Source organism: Coturnix japonica, chromosome 8, assembly GCF_054131305.1.
Source record: "Coturnix japonica strain WE chromosome 8, WE-NBRP24, whole genome shotgun sequence".
Classification (NCBI taxonomy): domain Eukaryota; kingdom Metazoa; phylum Chordata; class Aves; order Galliformes; family Phasianidae; genus Coturnix; species Coturnix japonica.
Window position 1 is genome coordinate 13,127,474 of NC_140670.1, and position 21,951 is coordinate 13,149,424.

General features: G+C 34.7%; 1 protein-coding gene and 1 long non-coding RNA gene across 50 annotated transcripts in view; one reads left to right on the forward strand and one right to left on the reverse strand.

Moving 5' to 3' along the window:
- Window positions 1-21,951, forward strand: part of KCNMA1 (potassium calcium-activated channel subfamily M alpha 1) — a 409,269-nt gene that overhangs the window by 358,213 nt on the left and 29,105 nt on the right. For all 49 annotated transcript variants that reach the window (XM_085554236.1, XM_085554238.1, XM_085554216.1 and 46 more), the window contains 3 exons: window positions 3,305-3,428; window positions 6,377-6,601; window positions 9,852-10,044. In XM_085554236.1, coding sequence (XP_085410362.1) covers window positions 3,305-3,428; window positions 6,377-6,601; window positions 9,852-10,044 — 542 coding nt within the window. The remainder of the gene's footprint in view (window positions 1-3,304; window positions 3,429-6,376; window positions 6,602-9,851; window positions 10,045-21,951) is intronic.
- LOC146759951 (uncharacterized) overlaps window positions 1-21,951 on the reverse strand; it is a 135,595-nt gene that overhangs the window by 11,821 nt on the left and 101,823 nt on the right. The gene's annotated exons all lie outside the window — the stretch shown is intronic.

The following is a 21,951-nucleotide window of genomic DNA, read 5'->3' on the forward strand; positions in this document are numbered from 1 at the left end:
GACTGCAGCATGGCTGCATGCTAATACAGTTCTTCCAGAATAACCAGCCAATGCAACTCAAGCAGAGTTTGACAGGGCCATCTTCAAGGGTGAGGCAGATAGAAAGGCTCTAGAAACACTCATCCCCTAATTTGGCTGTAACAACAACAACTGTAATATTTTGTGCAACATGGATTTTAATAGGAAGAAGGTGTCCAAACCCCTCAGGCAGATTTGACAGCACTGGCCTTTGTGTGTCTGTCTTAATTAATTTTGAGTGTTTGCAAAACAGGTTTTCATCATAAGATTTAAGACAGTGTATTTTTATCCATAGTAGTAATAAGCTATTAATGTAGCAATTAATAAAAAGAGCAGTAGTTACAAAAATAGACAAGCAAGTTCAGATATCATTTTTGTTTTTAATATTTTCTGTCATCTGAGGAAAAAGTTTAACATTAGTAACAAACAATTTTCAACCTCTGATGACATCTCCAGTGACTGCTTTACTGAGGCTAGAAAATTATTGACTAAAGACATGAAAATATTAACGTAGCTCAGGTGATTCAAATTTAATAAGTACAATTGTATACCAAAAAAAATAGATCCTGAAACATAGAGTGTTGCTAGTCTTAACACAGTGTCCTTCTCAGGCAATATTTCATTCCCTTACAAAAAAAAGGTAGTACAATAGAATCTATTTGTATACTTGTTGCATGTCCCTTCCTGCTTGCTGCTTTTAAGGGAAGCCACTTGCTGTTTCCCAAGAAGTGAAAGTAGAGGATCCAGATAGTTTACTATCTTGCAAATGAGTTCATATGTAAGAAAAAAAAAAAAAAAATTATTGCCTAAAACATCAATAGAAGCTTACATATGATTATTCATACCCTTTACCCCTCCTATAGCACTAAACCTTAATGTAACAAGAAAACAAAATATCCAGGTAAAATTCTAATTTATTTTTGGCACAAATTATTTTGAATATTTTCTTAATAGTATGGAAAGCCTTTATCCAACAGAGAACTACAGTAGACTTAGAGCACCCAGACACTAAAACTGGTTTAAGACCTCAAGACAGCAGAACATCATTTGATGTCAGATACCTGTTATCACCTTTCAATTTGTATCCTTTCTGTGAAAAGATTAGAGTATTATTAAGTACTCATTTCTGTTAAAGCTTCAGCTGATCTGTTTATTCTCAGAGCAGACAGGGCACACTGATTAGGAAATTAGAATGTGGTATTTTTTAGATTGGTTTAATGTAGTTTCACTGATGAAGGGAAGGAGAAAAGGAAAATTTGGAATATTTGATTAGTGAAGTCTGCTTTTATTTCAGTACTGCTCTAGGAAAGGCTTATAGAGAACTGTCTTATGTAAGTGTGGGGGGAAAAAAAAAACAACATTTCACAGCTGATGCTCCTGATGCTTTCTCCACTTTTTGACCAAGGTTCTTATTTGGAAACAGAGGCAGACATAGAAAACACTCAATTTTATATATATTTATAAAAAAATATATATATATATTCAGGGACATGATTTAGAGGAGGGTTGTTAGAGTGGTATGGTTTGGTTGTGGTTGGACTCTACGATCTTAAGGTCTTTTCCAACCTGAGCTATTCTATGATTTTGTATATATGTATAAACACACACACATCTATATGGGAATTGTTGAGTCATGGCCTGAACCTCTGATTGATCACCTGAGGCAAACACTGAGTTCACCTGGGTGACTGGAAGGGGTAGGGCCTGTATCCACCTCTCCTAGACCCCATTTAAGGGCTGACTGCCACTAGAGATTGTTCCTTTTAGAGTTATTCCATGAGCTCAGGATGCAGGAGTGTTTTCATTTATAATTGATTATCCCTTTCCACCATGATATTTTATGTGTGATCTGTAGATATGAGCCTAACTATGCCTCTCTGTATGTTTGTTGATTATACAGCATCTATATGTAAAATGGCCAGATCAGAGTTCTATTAAATGTCTGAACGTCAGAACAGCCTTCCACTTTAACCTCATTTGTAGGCTTTACTGTAATGCATGCAGATATGATAAGCAAGGAATGCACTGTGAACAGCATCACAGTCAGCTCTCAGCCAATTCATACACTTGTGGGTAAAAGTATGTACTCTAGATATTTTTCTGGAAGTTAAAAATAAGCAAACAAAATCTTTTGGTACAACTTATGTATGAAAAAGTCACACTGTCTCCTGCAGAGCAAGGAGCATACGTTTGAAAAGCTTTTCATTACTAAACCTGGAGTATGGTCTGAGACTCCATGTGGTCTCCTAGAGATTCTCCTGCTGCCAATGGGTTGATAGTGAAGTCTCAAGTCTCTTTTGACATTCACTTTCTGTTAATTGAGTGTAAAGAAGCTTTGGAAACATTGTGATTCTTTTTTCCAGCTGTCCCACTTGTTCCAACTACTCCAAGCTACTGTATAGTGATATCATGGAGGAATCTTCACTATAATCTGGTGTCACTTGCTTCTTAGACTAATATCTGGTTCTTAGGATATAAATAATGGACTCTGTCTTTTATGCATCTGTGCTTAAGTGTAGCTGTATTTCTGGAAATCAAGTTTATTAAAATGCCAATTTTATTTTTCTTTGAAAAGCCTTTTGCTTTCAAATCTTTTGGAAACCAAACCAAACGAAAAAACTCACAATACTTAGGAGGTTATCACAGATACAATTGTCAGAGAAAAATTGACATTGTTGTTTGGTATTAAAATCATGTATTCCAGATGTGGGCATTTGTTAGTCAGTTTGCTATAAAATGACATACTGCTGAATCTTTAAAGGGCTTCAGTTTGGGAAAGCAAAATATGATTGGGCAAATTGCTAAAATATTTAAAGTGCAGCCTGTTAAAGCTTTTACTGTGAAGAGCATCGCGTCAGAAGTTGTATGTGGTAAAAGCAAGTAATTGGCTTTCCATACTTATGCCAGTCAGTCAGCATGGGGCTGTGTTCCCATCCCTTCTACTTCATTGCAGATGCTAATAGCAAGTCTGATATTTATTTTTGAGAGGTGGGACTGGAAAAAAAACTTTCATGGACATGATGGTGTCAGAAAGCCCTGCTTAAAATCTAATGGTTATTGGTGTAGAAAGCATATAAAAATATTTCATACTGCACTTCGAATTTGAACCTTAACCATTTTTGCTTTTAGCTTTTGTTTTAAGGTGCCTACATAGGAAACACGTTAAAGTCTAAATTCATTTCATTTCTTACTTTTTTTCCCCTCTGTACATAGCTCCTGGGATATCCTCCCATCCATAATTCATAATATTTTCCATTTATGTTGTCCTTAACTTGTTTTTCCCCAGGCATGACCCCTTGTTAATTCCTGGCAATGAACAGATTGACAATATGGATGCCAATGTGAAAAAATATGACTCTACAGGAATGTTTCATTGGTGTCCAGCCAAGGATATTGAAAAGGTCATTTTGGTAGGTATTGATGATAAGCTGTGCTTGAGAAGAGATTATTTGGATTGATAAAACTGATATTTAATTAATTGAGTGATAAACTGTGCTATCATATTGAAATCAGAAACACAATGAAATTATGAAATTGAAGCTAACTGTTTTCATTAGGGAATTATTGTTATATAAACCTGTATGCCAAATGTAATAATAAAACGTGGTCCAAAGTACACTGTTTTTGTTGGTTTGTTTGTTTGTTTGTTTTGTAAGCTGAAATTTGCATATTGAGTTTAAATCTTTAAAGAATTCATGTTGGAAATATTTAAATGTTTACATATCCCATTTATCTCTTTAAACAAGGTAGTAAAAATTCTAATACTGACAGGCATTGTTTTGCATTGTCTTTAATTTATTTATATGAATTTTGCTCTCTTAAATTTTTTCTCTCAATTTCCAATGTGTCAAAAAACCCAAATAGGCCAGAGTAAGTAGTATCACTAATCTGCTTTCATGGCATGTTTCAGTGAGCCTAGTTTATGTTTGTTTTGTTTGTTTAACTGTGGAAGCCATCAAACTGACTCAAGTCATTAAAAATAATTAGAAGGCCTATCACGATCTATCTTGCTCAGTGAAGGTTTGTGCCACTTGTGTTCATGTACTCATACCTAAGAGTAACAAGTAACTAACTCCAGATCTCATTCACAAAACTGATGATATTTGAAATGAACTCCCTGTTGGATCTTCAGTTTGTCGCACTTTATAAAGCTTTTCCTCAGCCTGTTCTCTTAGATTTTCCTGTACTGTGGCATGGTGCATCCAGTGATGGTGACAGCCCTGGTTTATTGTAACAATCAGGGGTAAAAAGCTTGTTTCCCCTTCTCCTCAGGGGTTTCTGTAATAACCATGACATAGTTTGGAATTGCAGTATCAGTGTTTAGACATCAAGCAAGTTGATTCTGAAGTTCAGAGCCTGAGCTGTGGGACAGAGCTTAGCTGAACAGTTTTAATTAGTCTGCATTTATATGTATTCAGCAGGCAAGGAGATGCAGATCTGCTGCACAGTGTTTTGTAATAGACAGTAGTAGAAATCTGCCTTCATGTTCTGAACATGTTTTAGCAGATGACTCAAAATGACCTTTACATGCTGTCCCACTCTGAAGAGTATTTATCTGAAAATGTCATTATGGACTGCATTGCTTCTTATCTCTTGATGATACCATGTCAGTTTTTCTCCCCACTAGCTTGTGAATCCGAGAGTCTGACCAGGCTCTTTCTGTTCTGTGCATCATCACTGCTGATGACAGTGTAAACAAAATGCTTCCCTACACCTTCTCAAACTCACAGTCTACAATTATGCCTACATTATAATCTATGCAAATTTAATGTTATCCTTAGAGATTGCACACATTCAAACAATACCATAATTTGAAGATTTCTGAGGTGGTCTTCTAATTGATGTTTGATGATACCTTAATCAGAAAGCAATTCTTTTTTTTTTTTCTTCTTTTTTTTTTCTCCCCAATATGTGTTGACTTTACAAGTTTCCAGCATTATTGGGTAGTAAAAACTCTTTTTTTTTTTTTTTTTCCCAGACAAACTATACATAACTATGTACAGATTAATGATTATAGAGTACCTCCTTGTACAAAGTGTTTTTAAAGACTTGTCTGGTTTCTAAAATCTCGGTAGTTCAGACCCATGTGTAGTTACATGGGATGACTTACATGCTCAACTCCAGAATTCACTTCTGTGTTCATTTGTTTAAAGAGCCAAGACCACTGTTATGGTAAAAATAAGCAGTCTTAATTGCCCAAGAGAAAATGAAAGCTTGTGTTCTTTTTTTTTGTTTGTTTGCTTTTAGTTTTTTTTTTTGAAACAAATTAGAAAATTACTAATTGTTATGTAATCAACAATTCTGCTTTGTATTCCAGTTTGTATTACATGTTGTCATGCTTCTGCAATTCAGAAACATGACTTACACCATGGATAAGTGAGGGGAGAAAACTGCAGCTCCCCATAGTCTTAGTCATTGCCAAAACTTCTTTACAGTATGATATATGATGTGAGTGGATCTGCAGTTAATTGATGGAGTGCAGTAATATTACGAATGGCTCCAGATATAAAAATCATGGTTTCATAATTACTTTATTTAATCACCATGGTTTTTGAATTGCATACTCAGCTAATACTGCTACTGATGAGACTGGTGCAAAAATGTAATTTTTTTTTTTTGTCTCTGAGATGAGAAGGTAATTCTGAGCATCATTTAGATATCCTCCATGAGTTGGTATTTATTTTATTGTGTTTGTTTTGTTTTGTTTTTTTCCTTTTCTGTCCAGCAACTCCAAAAGCCTGATTGGCTTGAGAAGTTACTATTGATGATATGATCTTGCACATGAGATGTTTCTTACTAAGTGGAGCTCTGTGAAATACAGTGGGCATTCACTATAAAGCAAAGCCATGCAGAGGGTTCTTCAGTTGCTTCTCGTGGTAGAAGCAGCTTGTCCTAAAACATAAGACATAAGACCATTGGACACTCATGCTTTCATTTTCAAACTGATCATGAAACAAGCCCTAGTGATTTGTAAGCTAGGGCAAGATGTTGCATATATTTCCTAGAATCACTCTAACAGATAAATGCGCTGTAGGTCATATTTTATTCTTAACTAAATACATAGTGCTTCTGTTGTTATACCAAGTCTTAATTCACGTGTGCAGCAATGTATAAAGGATAAGAATTTGGTCTGGTATGTCTTTCTGAATGCTGAAGGATTTGTCACCAGGAATGGAATTTTCTTCTGCTGAGCATATTTAATGAAGGATAAACAAGTATGAAAAAGAACAACTATTATCAGAATGCTTCTTTGTGCATAAACAATGTTGATAGTTGTTTATCATTATTTGAATCTCAATATATGATTTAAGCTTCTCTTTGTTTCATTTCTCCCTTCTCATTTTGTTTTATTTTTTAGACTCGAAGTGAAGCAGCGATGACAGTTTTAAGTGGGCATGTAGTCGTTTGCATATTTGGGGATGTTAAATCTGCTTTAATTGGATTAAGAAATTTAGTGATGCCACTACGAGCCAGCAACTTTCACTACCATGAACTCAAGCACATTGTGTTTGTGGGTTCACTTGAATACCTGAGAAGGGAATGGGAGACACTGCATAACTTCCCCAAGGTTTCAATCTTGCCTGTAAGTCCAAAGACATATTATTGATATTTTGTGATTTAGAACACCAACTGGACAGATTCATACTGACTTTGATCATAGGCTTCTTTTTTTTTTTTTTTTTTTTTTTTTTTTTAACTGTTGTCTACTTTTAGGCCTGAGGACTTAACTTTTCCCTTTACTGTATCTATGAAAACAGAGCCCTGTGAGACCTTATTAGAAGATATTTGCTGCAGTGTTCAGTGCCTCATCATCCTCATTGAATGAATTGCAGCTACTATCAAACATATTGGCTGTGTTATATATCAGACATTCGCTGCAGTGCACTGCATGTAGTCTGTTCTGATGTGATTTCCCTCATGAAATAACATTTATTTATGAAATTATAGTTGTATTTATATTCACAAAACCTTTAAAAAATATTGTTACTTTATACTATCTACATAATGTGTCTGTATTTATTTTTTTTTAATACTGAAATTTGGCTTTATTTATACGAAATATAGCATTTCAATTCCTACAATACCCATTCTAAAACATCCTGAGCTTTTTGAAATCAAGGAAAGGTTCCTTATTGATCTTAGTGGCCACTGATGCCAGAATTCAGAGGTCCCATTTCTTCTCTCCTCTATATTAGTATCATTCTCTTGTCTACACAAAATGTAGAAACCTGAGCTACACTACAAAACAGTGAAGACCTCCATACTAGTGATCTGGTATGTTCATAACTATGAACGTCCAACAGAGATCCAGTCAGGAGGGAAATCCTAAGGCATAAATACAAGTGAAATACTTTATAAAGTGAGTTAGGATGTTTTTCTCAGAGTAAAAAAAAATTATGAATTTACCAGTTCCTAATAACTACATTTCAACAATTGAATATATATAAATGATGGATGTAATCTGAACTACATAATCAGGAAAACAGCAGTAGAATGGAAAGACAAGCTTCACTTTCTTATAAATTCAGGCTTTGTTACTATAAATATAGTTTTATTGTTAGCCATTGTCTGGTTTTGTTTTGGTTTGGTTTGGTTTGTTTTTTTTTCTGTTTTTTTTTTTTTTTTTTTTTTCTTCTGGAAATTGACCCAACAGGTGTTGTTACAAGATTCTCCTCTGTCACAGAAATGGCATCAATATCAGACTTAGTCTGTTAATATCCTCCTCTTCCTGTCAATCCTTTTTAATTCCAGTCAATGTGAAGGATTAAGAATAATCAGAATTAAATTAATAATACTGTTGGAGCAGAATGGAATTTAGCTGCTACTTCCAAACTACCTAGTATGATACATTAATGTATTATGTGTTTATGTTTTTATTCAAAATTCTGAAGAAGCATTAATGAATACTACCTTTACTTTTTCCAGTCAGTTTGTGCCCAGTTTTAGAGGCTTTTGGACAAATTTCAGGTTAAGCAGATTAAATGATTGATTAATGCACATTCAAAAATACAGAAGAGACCACTAGGAGAGTGGTTAGGCCCTGGAACAGGCTGCCCAGTGAGGTTGTGGATGCCCTGTCCTTGGAGATGTTCAAGGCCAGGTTGGACGGGGCCCTGGGCAACCTGATCTAGTAAATGTGTATGTTTGGTGGCCCTGCTAGGCAGGGGGGTTGGAACTACATGATCCTTGAGGTCCCTTCCAACCCGAGTCATTCTGTGATTCTGTGAATATGTAAAGGAGTTATTTACTTATACAGTAATGAAGGATGCTAAAGACCACACAGACTTTCAGGCATTTATTTGTTTATCTATATATCTATCTACTTATTTATTTATCCAAGCCTATCTTGTTCTAAATGATGACATTAAGTTAAAATTATCAGCATTATTCTGTTAGATGTCTACAAAAGTTACTGAGATCATACTGGTAGAAGTCATGTATTTAATGGAGGCCACTCAAATCCATTACCTTATTTTCCATGCTTTTGTTCACAATGTTAGCTTGCTGCTAATCTCTGATGGTGATGTGGTTACAACTCAATATAGAAACACTTGTTCTGCTTTGCAACAAGCAAAAACCTTGGATATTTCATACAAAGTTTATACTTAAAGATATGTTTAAGCTGCTGACTAAACTCCTTAAAAAGTAAGCAAATGCCAGTTTTAAATATCCTCAGGCAGACTTAGTTCTGTCCCTTTGCATAAAATCATTAAGAGTAAGTCTTTAATTACATAATTTCCTATTATTTTTCCCCATAGGAATCCTCCTTCTCTTGGTGCATAATACAGACACAAAGAGCAGAATTAAGGAGGCAGAAATAATCATATCTTAACTTCTGAGTGCTTTATAGTGAAACCTTATCCATTCAATATATGCTATTTTCCACAAGGTGTTTGGGACAGCTTAATCTCATTATCATTACGCTCTTTGGGTGCCAAACTATGATGTGGCACATCAGAATCTCTTTTCCATAGGAAATTATGTTGTTTTTCCTGGATCTTGCAGCCCTTGCGAAACTGAATATTTTGTAACTAGAGATATACAGACTGTTGGATGTGAAGGCAACTTTTATCATTAAAAGAAACAAACCATAATTGGTTAAGTTTCATGTCTCAGTCGTGATAACCATGGCCTACCACAATGTTTAATTTTAAATATTGCCATCTCTACTTGAGAACTGTGGTTAGAGAGAATGGGGCATTAGTTATATTCATTGTTAGCGTTGTTTCTGTTGCAAACATTTTGATTACGCAGCCTTGAAATCAATGTGTTTTCCTTCCAGAAGTACCAAAAACAAGCATTGAAAAGGATTAAGATCTTTTTTTGTGTATTGCTTTAGGTTGCAAACAGCAGCTTTATCTTGATTGCATTTCAGATGTGTAGGACACAGTACTTTTCTGTTTAAACACTGTGACTTGGTAGTAGATAAAAGAACATTTAAAACACGCCTCTTGTTATATTCAGAGAGCCAGAGATTGCCACATGATAGCAACTTAAATCAAGACAATTTCAAGTCACCGATGAGATGCAGAATGCTGGCATTATTCCTCTTTCTTGTTTGTTAGTAATAGCTTGACTGAGTATTGAGACTGAACCTAAAATGCTGCCATCAGCACCAACTACCCTTTAGATTAGCACACATCTCCTATTCCCTGGCACATAGTTAGACCAGCTTAATGTCAGAGCATAAAAAAGATACTTGTTAAATAATTTCCCAAAGCTCCTTCTCAATCTTTAATTTGTTTTTCTTTTCTTTTTTTTTTCCTCTCCTGCAACCTCCTTCCCCCCCCCCCTCCCCCCAATCTCCCAATCTTTTTTTCTCTGTGCCGAAGGGTACGCCATTAAGTCGGGCTGATTTAAGGGCTGTCAACATCAACCTCTGCGACATGTGCGTTATCCTGTCAGCCAATCAGAATAATATTGATGATGCTTCGCTGCAGGACAAGGAATGCATCTTGGCGTCACTCAACATCAAATCTATGCAGTTTGATGACAGCATTGGGGTCTTGCAGGCTAATTCCCAAGGTAAGAACTGCCCTATAATACTTCTCTGCAGTGCCTACAGGGGACAGGACCTGGCAGGAAGAATATCCCTCACTCAGTAATTCAAAGAGCCCTACATCAGCTTGCTTGACAGTTAAACCTGCTGATTGGTATGATGGCTTTTAAAGGGCCAGTCTCGTAGTTTCTCTGCTACATCACAAGGCACATCCTGCAGAGTAAAAATGAATGAACATTGAACTGTTTCTTGTTTTTGTGTGTTTCTTATTCTTTTTAAGTTTTGTTAAAAAAAAAAAAAAAAAACTTAAAAAATCATTGCTTATTCACTATGCCCTGCTCTGTGGTTTTTTCATCAGGGCAGTTGCTTTTATGTAGCCAAAACCAATTTATATGAAATTTAGAATACCTGCAGCCTCTGTCTAACAAGATTTCATTTTTATGTGAAGCACATTGAATCCAAAGAGGAAAAAAAGCTCAGTAACATAAGCCAAAATGTAAAACAAAAAGAACAAGAATAATTTAAGATTAAATGTCTTTTTACTTAGTGCCTTCTTGCTCAAAAAGCCACTTTGAATTAATTCAAAGCTGATGTCTTCCCATGCTTTGACATGTACTCATCCCATTTAGAGACTGAACAAAATCCTTTAGTCTTTGCTGAGAGGGTGGGACTGATTCATTGGTAGCCAAAGGCTGTTTTACACCAACTGTGCCTGTGCAAAGCACTCATAAGCATCCTGGCAAAGACCATCAGTGTAAAAATAATCATCTTTCAATCCCTAAAGGATCTTGCAGCTTATGCAACTGAAGTCCTACCTTTAATAAATGTAGTAAGTGGTACAGTAAATATTCTGCAAATATTCTCTCTGGATCTGCTTTAACTGTAAGTATAGAGGAGGTAATGATTTGGTCTGTGGTTTACCTGTGATCATGACTTCGAGATAGTTTTCCCTCACGGAGTTTGAAAACTAAGCCTGTGTTTGGTAGTTGTTCTTCACACTCTAATCAGGAATTAGAAATTATGGATCAAATATCAGACACAAAGATTTAATTTTGTATACATGGAAAGAACTTGAATACAGAAGACTTCATCAGAATCAGGGGGGAAAAAAAAAAAAAAGGTGGAGGAGTGTGTTGGAATTTCATATTGGAATTGCACTGGAAAACTAAAAGTTTGAATTTTTCAAAACCAGTTTAGATAGTTCTCTGGATAACAAGCTGATTTAAAGAGGGGGAAAAGGGTCTTTTTTTCCATTTCATGCTTGTTTGAAGTTTCAACTTAAGGGCCCACAAGCAAGGCAACCCCAAGTGCTTTGGAATTCTACTCATGAAAAAATTAAAAGAACAGTCTGACTTATTCCTATTATGATGAATTGTTGTCATTATTAGAAATTCATTGGAAAAATGGAACACAGCCATTCAGATTATTTCTTTTACTGGGATGTATATGGGATTTAATATTCTTGATCTCATAACCTCAATAATCTCAGAAATTCACTACCAGCTTGTTTTTTTGGATGGGACTTATCCTGGGAAAATGTTTCAGTTCATGTTAGCTTATGCAAACTTAAGTATTGCCACGCTAAGGTTATCTAGTTCTGAATGCATCATTTTGAATGACTTTCCTCACCACTACCACCCCTTGAAAGTGTTCTGTGCTGCTCTTTTATGTGACGTCTATTTTCTATCACAGGATCTCTGACAGTAGAAAATCTGGGTTTATGAAAGAACATTAATTGACCTTTGAGAGTGTGCTAGGAAAAAACAAAACAGTATATGTGAACATATACTGTTCATATATGTGAACGTCGATATAATGCTCTAGACGCTAAGTATTGGAATCTCATAGGAATATAATTATATATAACATATATAATTATCTGAAAAAGGAAAAAAGTGACGGTAATTTAATCTATAGGTTATTGAATGAATGGTGATCATTCAAATTTTTACCTATCACTATTTCATTTCAGTAACGGATGATACCAATACAAAAGGTGTGCCATTAAAAGCAGGATGCAAATCACCCTCTTCACCTCCCTTAACACCAAAGTCACTTCCACGCTAGTTGCATAAACATTCAGAACTAGCAAACCTTCTCTATCCATCAAAGTCACCCAGTTAGCAGCACACCAACACCTGAACCCAAATGAAATTGGTGATAAAGGAGTTTGTAGAAGGAGCAAAGATGTGAACTTGTGATGTCAAATTTGCTTGATAAGCAAAAATATGTAAAAATAAGGCTTTTGGTTCCCAGTATTTTTTTTTTTGAACACATAACCAAGCTAAATTAACTGATAAAAGAAAGTATACTGAATTAATCTCATATCAACAAAGGATTTTCTCATTAGTTGTCCAAAGTGAACTTAGTAAGCACACAGGAGTTATCACACAGAAACAAAGAGTTGGTGTCTCTTCATACCATTAAAATATTACTTAGCTTTTGGGCTGAGTTGCCTCAATTGTCCAGATCTGTAAGTATTCTGACAACACCTTTGTTCTCTAGTCTGTCTGGCTTGAGTACTAGCTAATTCTGTTAGTATTACCTCATAACCATTGGCAGTACACTGCCTTGACCTCCTGAAGAAAAGGGGAAGAAGTAGCTTACTTGTCCTGACAGTTCTGAGGCACAGAAAACAAAATAAATTCTAGACCAGAATTATTACAGACCCTGGAGTACCTAGAGCAGATGAGACTAAACTACTTAAGTTGTCAGATCTATGCTCATCATCAACTGTCTAGCTGGTCATTACACAGAAGCAACATGTTTTAGGAGGAAAAACCTACTCATTGTTGTGGAAGGATTTATTAGACTCCCTTATGTAAAGTGTACTGTGTTATTCTACTCAGAAAGAGAAGGAACTCCTTCAAATTGGGCTTGCATTGTTGAAATCTCTTATGCTGAAACTATTTTAAGGGCTTTTGAAGGTTTCAAATCTGACTGAGCTACTTTTTAGACTCACTAAATGTTAGGGATGCAGAATCTGATGTCTGACAAATGAGCTGGGAGACGTAGATTCCAAGAACAAGGACAAAATGGATCTCGCTGAATCTGCAGCAAACCTTGTCATTTTCCTTAGGACATCTCAGCTTCTGAAATATAAAATTCTGTGAAGCTGGATCTCTGGCTATATCTTCACAGAATGATTCATAAACTCAGTCAGGTCTTTTATTTGTGATAAGAGGAGTCCAATTTTTATCTTTCAGAAGTTGTTATTAGTAGTCTTCCTAGAAAGGTTTATAAAAAGTTACATTTTTGCTGGCAGAAAGAACTGCCAATCTCAGATACTCCAGATTTCTTATTGCTTGATCTCTCCTGATTCTAATTCTGTGCCTTCAACTAGAAAATGAGATTATTTTATATAGATGTATTTTGTAGAAAGGATCAAAGAATATTAGATCCATGGTAAGCATTTGTGCTCCATTCCTCCAAAGCACCTGGGAAGAAGGAGTCTGGGATGGACTCTGCCTTGGCAGTATGTTAGGGGAGCCCCAGCAATTCTTCCCCCATTCTGTTGACCTTTCCATCCTTTTTCCATCCTTTCTTCTTTGAGTAACACTTACTGACTGTTCCCATCTACTTTTTAGATTATTCGTTTAGATTACTTCTTCTGTTATTACAACTCTTGGTGGACTTCATCTACCAATCTGCTGCAAGAAAATTCTTATTAAAGCAAATTTCAGGTCTATGTTCTATATTGTGTTTGCAGGTAGCAATTTCTTTCTCCTCAATTAATTATTCTTGATTGTTTTATCTCTGAAATGTTAGCAAAAGGAATGAACAATAGTATTATCAGAACTTGAGATGGGAAACAAATTATCACTGAAACTGACAAAGAACCTTTGCTGTCTGAAAAGCAAAGGTTCTTTGTCAGTTTCAGTGATAATTGATAATTTTTAAAGATATTTTTTATACGTTCAAACTTCATTAAAATTCTGAGTTGTTTATTTCTCCAGTGGAGTTGTGGTTTTTTTGGTTTTTTTTTTTTTGTTCTTGTTTTTTGTTGTTGTTGGTTTTTTTGTTTGTGTGTGTGTGTGTGTGTGTGAATGTGGATTTGATTATTTTTTTTTGTCTGACTTTCCAGTCATTAGTTTTTCAGTGTAGAATTCAAAATGCATAACTTGATCATAAATGCAGTTATTTTTGTGCTGTTGGGGAATTCAGCATTCTGTGGCAACTCCAGCACTGCTTCTCGTGTTTAATTTGTTATATTTCATAAAGCAATAAAGTGCCTTACTTTCAAATACATCTGGATTATTGATTCATCAGGATTGATAGTTCAGCGCAGAGATTATGCCTTATAAGCATATTTTTATGTTTTGTGTTCCTGAATGTACCACGTGCTATTGCTAGTATCAGCTGTTGTAAGTATTCTTCTGAGTAGATAGACAAAAATAACAATCTAGTTTTTTATTAATATTTTATTTGATTGGTGGCTATTGTTTAACCAACTGAATTTTGGAGTGTTTGTTGTAGTTTTGTTTCATTGTTATTTTTCGAAACCAAGACTGATCATCCCAAGTAGTGAAGTTAATAATTGAAAAACTAGATAAGGGTTTCTTGATTTCCCTGCACGATAACAAACAGCATAACATAAAACAAACAAACAAAAAACATATTTGAAGATTAGGTCACTATAATAAGAAGGTAACTTAGCATTGCCTTTTCTCCACATGCATGCAACTTTCTATCCTGCTGAGTCAGATGGATCAGCTGATAGCTTTTTTTTTATTTTATTGTAGCATACTGGTACTCTAAATGGGATTAAGAGCTTGTTGTCATAGTCTTGATATATACAAGAATAAAATACAGCCTTTGCCTTGGCAGGTTTACAATCTGATGCTTTTCTAGTTCAAAAACTTATGTCCTTAATGTTATACCAGTTAATAAATCTCTCTGACTTCAATGAAACTATCCACCTGTGTAAAGTTAGATTATGTCTAAGTCTTTGCAAGATTTGGACAGAAATAAAATAAAGAGACCGAGTGAGAGAGAGACTGTTCTTTTAACTTCATTTCATGGCTGTCAAAGATATCTGTGTTAGGAGTCATTCCCTTCTTTCAAAGAGGACACTACCAGCTTTCCACTCTTCACAAGAAACTCTGGAGAGAATAGTTCCCACCTACCACCATTTACATTTCTTGTATTCTCCTTGTAGCTGGATCCTAACATTAGCTGATGAAGCATAAATACATGGAGAACATTTTCCTCTTTCTCTCAAAGTTCTCCCAGGAAGAATGAAAAACTGCTAAGAAAGATTTTTGATTCTGTTGCTTATGTGTTAGGGAATGGCTAGAGAGACACTTTTTATGCAGCTTCCCCATATTTGAGAAATAGTGCTATGTCCTAGCCCAAATACCATCAAATTTTCACAATTGCTTCTTTCTCCTCTGCTTTTGGGACACCTTCTGCTTCAGCCAGAGAAAGATAAAACTAGGCAGAAAGAGGTAGATAACACAGTACATCAAGCATGTTATTTCACACTTATACTATAAATATATTTAACCATCCCATGACTGTTATAAATCCATGGTGACTCTATTTTATTATTATTTGCTGTTCAACATCTTGAAAGCAAACCCCTTATTATGAAGGTGCACTATTTTGTGCATTTCTGATGCTGAGGAATAAAAAAACTGCTTTTTTTTTATGAGCATTAATTATACACTAGGCAAGGAAGCAATTGCCTCTATGTTATGAAATATTAAATTAAAATGCTTCCTGTTCCCAGATGTCCCAGAGATAAATACAGCAGTATTTTGAAGCCCCACTTGGAGCTGTTTTGTCTGGAAATTTATAGTTTTGTCTCCATTTTCAGAAAACCCTGTTTTATGTGAAGTATAGCACTCTTGGTAGTTTTTAAGGAGCAAACTCCTTTGGAGTTGCCTATGTAGGCAACAACTCTTATGTAGATTGCACACAAGGGATCTGAAGTTGAAAGGCTCCTTTAAGATGACAAATGGGTTGAAAGTGTTATTGTCTTTGATTGCATGCCTTACATCATCTGTATGTAGGAATAAGAGAGCTATACTTTATCTTTAGCCATTTTATAAATATTTAAGTCCTTATAGTTGCCTAAAGATATTAAAGCATATTTTACAGTAGTTGGAATATAAATATTATATATAGCACAAGATACCAAAGTAGTTTAATGAATTCATAATTTTCTGTTCACTTTTATTGGAATGTGTTTTATGTTCCCAAACTTCCATTTAAAGAATAAGAGATCATTCAGCTCCCTGACGAGATATAAGCCAATAGTGAATGTCATCAAGGTTGTTTTAAATGATAGTATAGGACTTCAATTAACAGGAGGAAAGGGAACTTGGACATTTGAATGTACTGCTCCAATCTCTATGTTCAGCTGCAAAAAGTCTTTTCGAAACAAGATGTGCTTTTTAAGTCTTCTAAGAAACTTTAAGGTGTCTTGCTGCTGTGTCTCATTGTTTCTTAAATGTTAATTGCAGAAGGAGGTACATCTAGATCTAGTTAAGCAAGATCTAGATTGCATAGATTTCTGAAATTTCTGAAAATTTAAAGATTAGTTTCTAAAACAGCTAACCACAAAGTCTTATGATATTCAACATATAAAAAGTCTGTATTTTAAGGCCTCTTAACTACAAAGATATGTTAAGGTTATAATTAATAATCTTGCAGATTCCCATCAAACATATATGTATTTTTAAATCTTCTTTTATATTTCACATTGTTTCACTAGTTCTCAGTAGGAGTTCATACTGGGTAATGCTTGCTAATTACCCTCTAGGAAAGACGACACACAATGTGGTAAATTACCTGACCCTTTGCATTTTAATGAGACAACAAGGATTTCACAAAGTGATGTTGTTTCAGTGGTTAATGGTGTCAGCAATGTTGTAATTGTAGGCAGAGGCACATTAGCTGAACAACCACATGTAGGAAGGGCTCCTCTCAACAGACCCTTTGGAGAATAGAATAGGGTATTATCATTAAGCCTATGTCATTTGCATGCTGCTAATCACTTACTTTATTACCTTGTGTATCCATTGTCTTTCTTTAATTGCTCTTTAAATTAAAATTAAAAATAGTTCCAATGCCCATGATACTTGTGATAGCATCCTGATTATGAAGATAACTTCAAGAAAATGGAACGTATAGATAATATATTACAGGATTGCAAGATAGTTTGAAAGTTATATGCCATATCAGGCAGCCTCATGAGCTTAATTCTTCTGTCTTTCTTGTTTCAGTACGTATTGTTTGTTTAATAAATGGTTATTTATATGCATGAAGATTGCTTATTTTAAAGGACATACTTGAATTCATAGTTCAGTGTCACTGTATCTTTAGTGTGGAAATCCCACAGATTTCATTGGAGCTAGAAAGGTTCCAGGAGAAAGGTAGATTTTACTTCCTTGTTTTTACTAATTAAATCCTGATGTGAAAGCCATTGTTGAAGAGTAGAAACTAACTCCTGCTGGTGAGTTACAGAACTGCCATTAGACAGCCAGCATTAGGACAAAACAATAAATAGTTGTTTATTCTTCTATCAGAACAAACTTGAAGTTTGACATGGTTGAATTTGAGGCAAACCAGCCTTTCCAAAATAGGCAGTCTCAAAAACTTGGTAGTTTCAGGATACATACAACCTTCCAAAGCTTTCAGCATCCTCAGAGATGGATATGCAGGCCATTCTGAGAAACTGCTTTCTTTTGAGAATTGATACCTTCTGTGTTCCTAATGCTTTTTTTAAAAGGGTGTGAATTTTACAAATGGTACAATAAGATCTTTTTTTGTAGAAGCAAGAAGGATAAACTTTGTTATTGACTACTTACTTATTTTTATTCAATAATCCCCAATATTAATATAGAATTTCTGTGGTTAATTGGATACAAGAGGTAGCATGAGATTTCTGTAATGTCATAAGAATTTGTGATTTTTTTGCCAACATTTCTTAGAGATGTAAGGTAGCTCCTATGAGTGTATAGTTGAGATTGAACTATAGATTTGGATATCAGATTTGGTTGTTATTCAGATTCAGATTTCAAACACCGTTCTACTATCACAGGATCATGAATACTTGTTATTATTAGAAGACAAAGTATCTCTGCAATGTAGATATATACAATGCTCCAAAAGTAATGCCTCACATTCATTTCCATGGAAATGATGACAAAAAAAAAAAAAAAGAAAAAAAGATCTCTATAACATTATTTGATAGATCAAATTCTCAGTGAAAGAAAAAAAGAAAACTTCTTTAAGTACAGTCACCACTATTACTAATGTATTTTCACCAGTGATGAATAAGAGCCTGCATGCTATCCTTGTAAATATCTCCACCAGTGGAGGCAAACCACTGTTGCTGATACCACTGCAGAAATGCAGCACCTGCTGCCTCATTGTGCTCACATCCACTCGTTGGTGTCCATCAGCGTCCATCAGCAAGCATTGATGAATATCAGTGGATGCCATTTTTTCTGCATTGAGGAAGTCAATGACACACCTTTGCTTCATATGGACTTCCATGTCAGATGCCGTGAAGGTTCAGCCTCTACTGCTGTACCACCAACATCTGCCTCTGACATCATAAGCCAAAACAATAAAATAGGAGACATTACTTTTAGAGCAGCCTCAAATGGATTTCCTTTTTGTTTTGCAGTTTTTCTTCAAATACTTTGGCTGGATAATGAGTTTAGGTGCTTTCATATTTCTGCTGAATTTTTATCAGTCTTTATCTTTTATCAGTCTTTATCAGTAAGGGCAGAAATAGCAAGAAATTTTTGAAAAAAATTCTCCACCAACTATGACAAAAAAGAGGAAGGAGATTTTGCTGAAACCAGACAGTGTCATTTGGGTACTGAGAAAAACTTGTGGGAATTGTTTCCTCTGTTTTTTTAGGACAGATGGGTTGGATTAGTAATTCTACAATTATATCAGAAATTCTTAAGAATAAATGTTTTATTACTGAGAATAACACCTCTCAAAAACAGCTTATGCTTTAACCAAAATTAAATTCGTAAAAGATACTTGTACCATTCTGTTTAGGATTTTAACCTTTGTATTTTAAAGACCAGCTTTGTTGTAAATCCTCAAAACTTCTAATTTTTTCATGTTTTAGCTGTTCCTGTATATCTTCTTAGAAATATAATTTCAAACATTTCAGTAATAAGAAGTTCCTATATGTGTGTGTGTGTATATGTGTGCATATATGTATTTATATACTTACATTTTTGTCTTTTATGATACTCTGATTACCCATATCAAATGTAAAGAAAGACTAAGTTTTTGACATTATGTGGTTTGAAGTAGACCATGTTATTTATTTGCAGGTTTATATTTCAGATTCAATTTTTTTTAACTACCTCACACTTGTTATAAAAACACATTTCCAGTTGAATATTTATTAGAATCAAATAACAAGAAATAGATGCTCAGAAATATTAAAAGCCCATACTTGAAAGGATGGCTGTTTACACTCATCCTGGTACTACTGAATTTCTAACGTGAAAACAATTTGTAACAATCTGTTTAAACTTTACAATAAATAGTATTGAGTGGGAAAGTTAATGTGTTAAGTCTTTTATTAAGCCATTTTTAAACCCCACAGTAATGTTTAGATGAGTGAGTGACCATAAATAGTCAGTATGATGCTGAAAACTAAAAAAGAGCTCATAAATTTTCAGAATGATTGTATTGTGTACTGGATACAGTGTCATACATTTTATAGTTGCCACTTAATTTTCACTACTTAAAGAATGCCACAAAACACTTTATTATTATTATTGTCTCTACCAGCTTGATTTCTAGTAAAAAATGAATTTTGTATGCCATATAAATTAAATAAATGTCAGGTGTGTGTAAATAACCTTATGCTGTTGCTTTTTAAAATATACAATGATATCTGAACTATGTGAGATAAGCAAAACCCTTAAGGATCATAGCAAGAAGTCAAAATAAATTGGCATGCTCTATGGTGATGAATGAATTACTTTTCTTTCTAAGATTAATATTCAGTGAAGAGGGGAAATATTGTGAGCCAATATATTGCAAAGTTAGCTAATGAAAGTACATTTTTCCTTCTTGATTCTAGAAGCTGTACTGAGTGAAGCAGTTTCTCAAACCTTACCAATTGGGTACCTTCAGTAATATCACTGTTTTTCTTCAGGCACTGTGTCTACAAGAAAATAGCCACTTTCAGAATCCTATGGACTTACAGTGAAACTAAAATAGAATGTGGCATTCTGTATATATGACATACAGAACAGGGTGGTTATATTAATAAGAACAGAGCATAAGACTGTGTTGATGTGTTAGCCATTTCTGTGAACTTTGGAATCAGAAGCAGGGCTGGTTTACACACAGTTTCGTTACTTCTGAAGAGGAAATTGTGCTGTTGAAGTGATACATTTTTAAAATATACTCCAATCCCTAAAACTATATTTCCTTACTCCCACTTAAAATCGGGCGCATTGTGTTATTTGCAAGGTTCTCTTTAGACTGCAGCAGAGATGTAGTGTAGAATCATAGATTAGCTTGAGTTCAAAGTGACCACAAAGGTCACCAAGTTGCAAGCCCTCTTGCACCTAGGTGAGAACTTTTCTCCAGAAAAGTTGGTTGAGTTAGTGTTAGGCAGAATATGAAATTCATTTTTGAATATGAAATGTCTTTAGCACAGCTATTACTCTTAAGCTGCGTGTGTTACCAAAGGCAGTGTTTGAGCGACAAAAAGAAGTTCGACTTGGACTTCTGTTAAAAAATCTTGGCTTATGATTAATCTTTCTTTTATTATGCCAGATCAGAAGGAATTTCTATGTTAAAATATTTAAATTCCACGTTAACATACTTCTCTTTAATATGTAGTTTCCTTTTAATATGTTTGACTCTTATGTTTATGTCAATTATATAATTATCTGTTAATATATTTAAAAACATATTCACACTAAAATGAAAAAAAGAAAAAAAAAGTGTCCCATTATTCCAAGCATTTAATCAAGTCCTACAAATTTAATTTTTTTGGAGTCACCTGCATACTGACACTTTTCTGTGTGCTTTTATGGCATCCTGTCAGCTAAAGAGTTGTGACAAGATTTGATGAAATCTGACAGGACTGGACATGATGCAAAATGGCCCCTAGTTGGCACTCTTTGCTGAGAGTTGCTCTTTACAAAATGAAGTGAGACTTGAGAACTTACGGATACTTGTATATAGATTAAACTGCAGGAAATGTGCAGTAGACCACTGCCATATAAATTAGAGGTGGTCTTGATCTGAATCCAACCTGTCTCAGCACTCACTTCTGGGAATCCAGTTCAGATTTCTTTGATAAAATGAGGCCCTAGCCTTCCCAATCCAATCTTTGATCCCCAAGACAACCTTGAATGTGGGATTTTAGTTTTGACTCAGCCTATAGAGAACTTAATGACATCTTATCGTAGGTTTCCAGCTCAGTTCCAACTTGAGTAATTTAAAAGTCTGCTGGCACTATTTAGCCCACACAGACCATGAAGTCTAACATAAGTAAATCCAAGTCAATGGAAAAACAGTATTGCTAGAACAGAGTGACAGATGTTGATTATCACAAAATGTCTGTTTAAGCATTTTGTATGGATCCATTTCCTCACTGCATACACCTGAAATTTTGTAGAAGTTATGAAGTAATTGTACTTAAAGATGTGGAATTTTCTTAACTTCATCTGTTAAAGAAATTGTCAGATTACATATTGCAAAAAATGACTGCTGTGGTTATTACTGTTGCAGCTCAGGGGAGCTATTCAGATGCCTCATTTATTGGAGCTTAATAGATTAAAAGTCCAAATTGAGTCTCATGATATAAACCTAATCAAATTCTAATCTGCATAATTTTCCCATAAGCAGCAATAGGAAATTTGTTTAATTTATGTTTCAGTAGTTGCCAATCATGTGTTGGACAGCATTGTTTAATGTATTTATCAAAA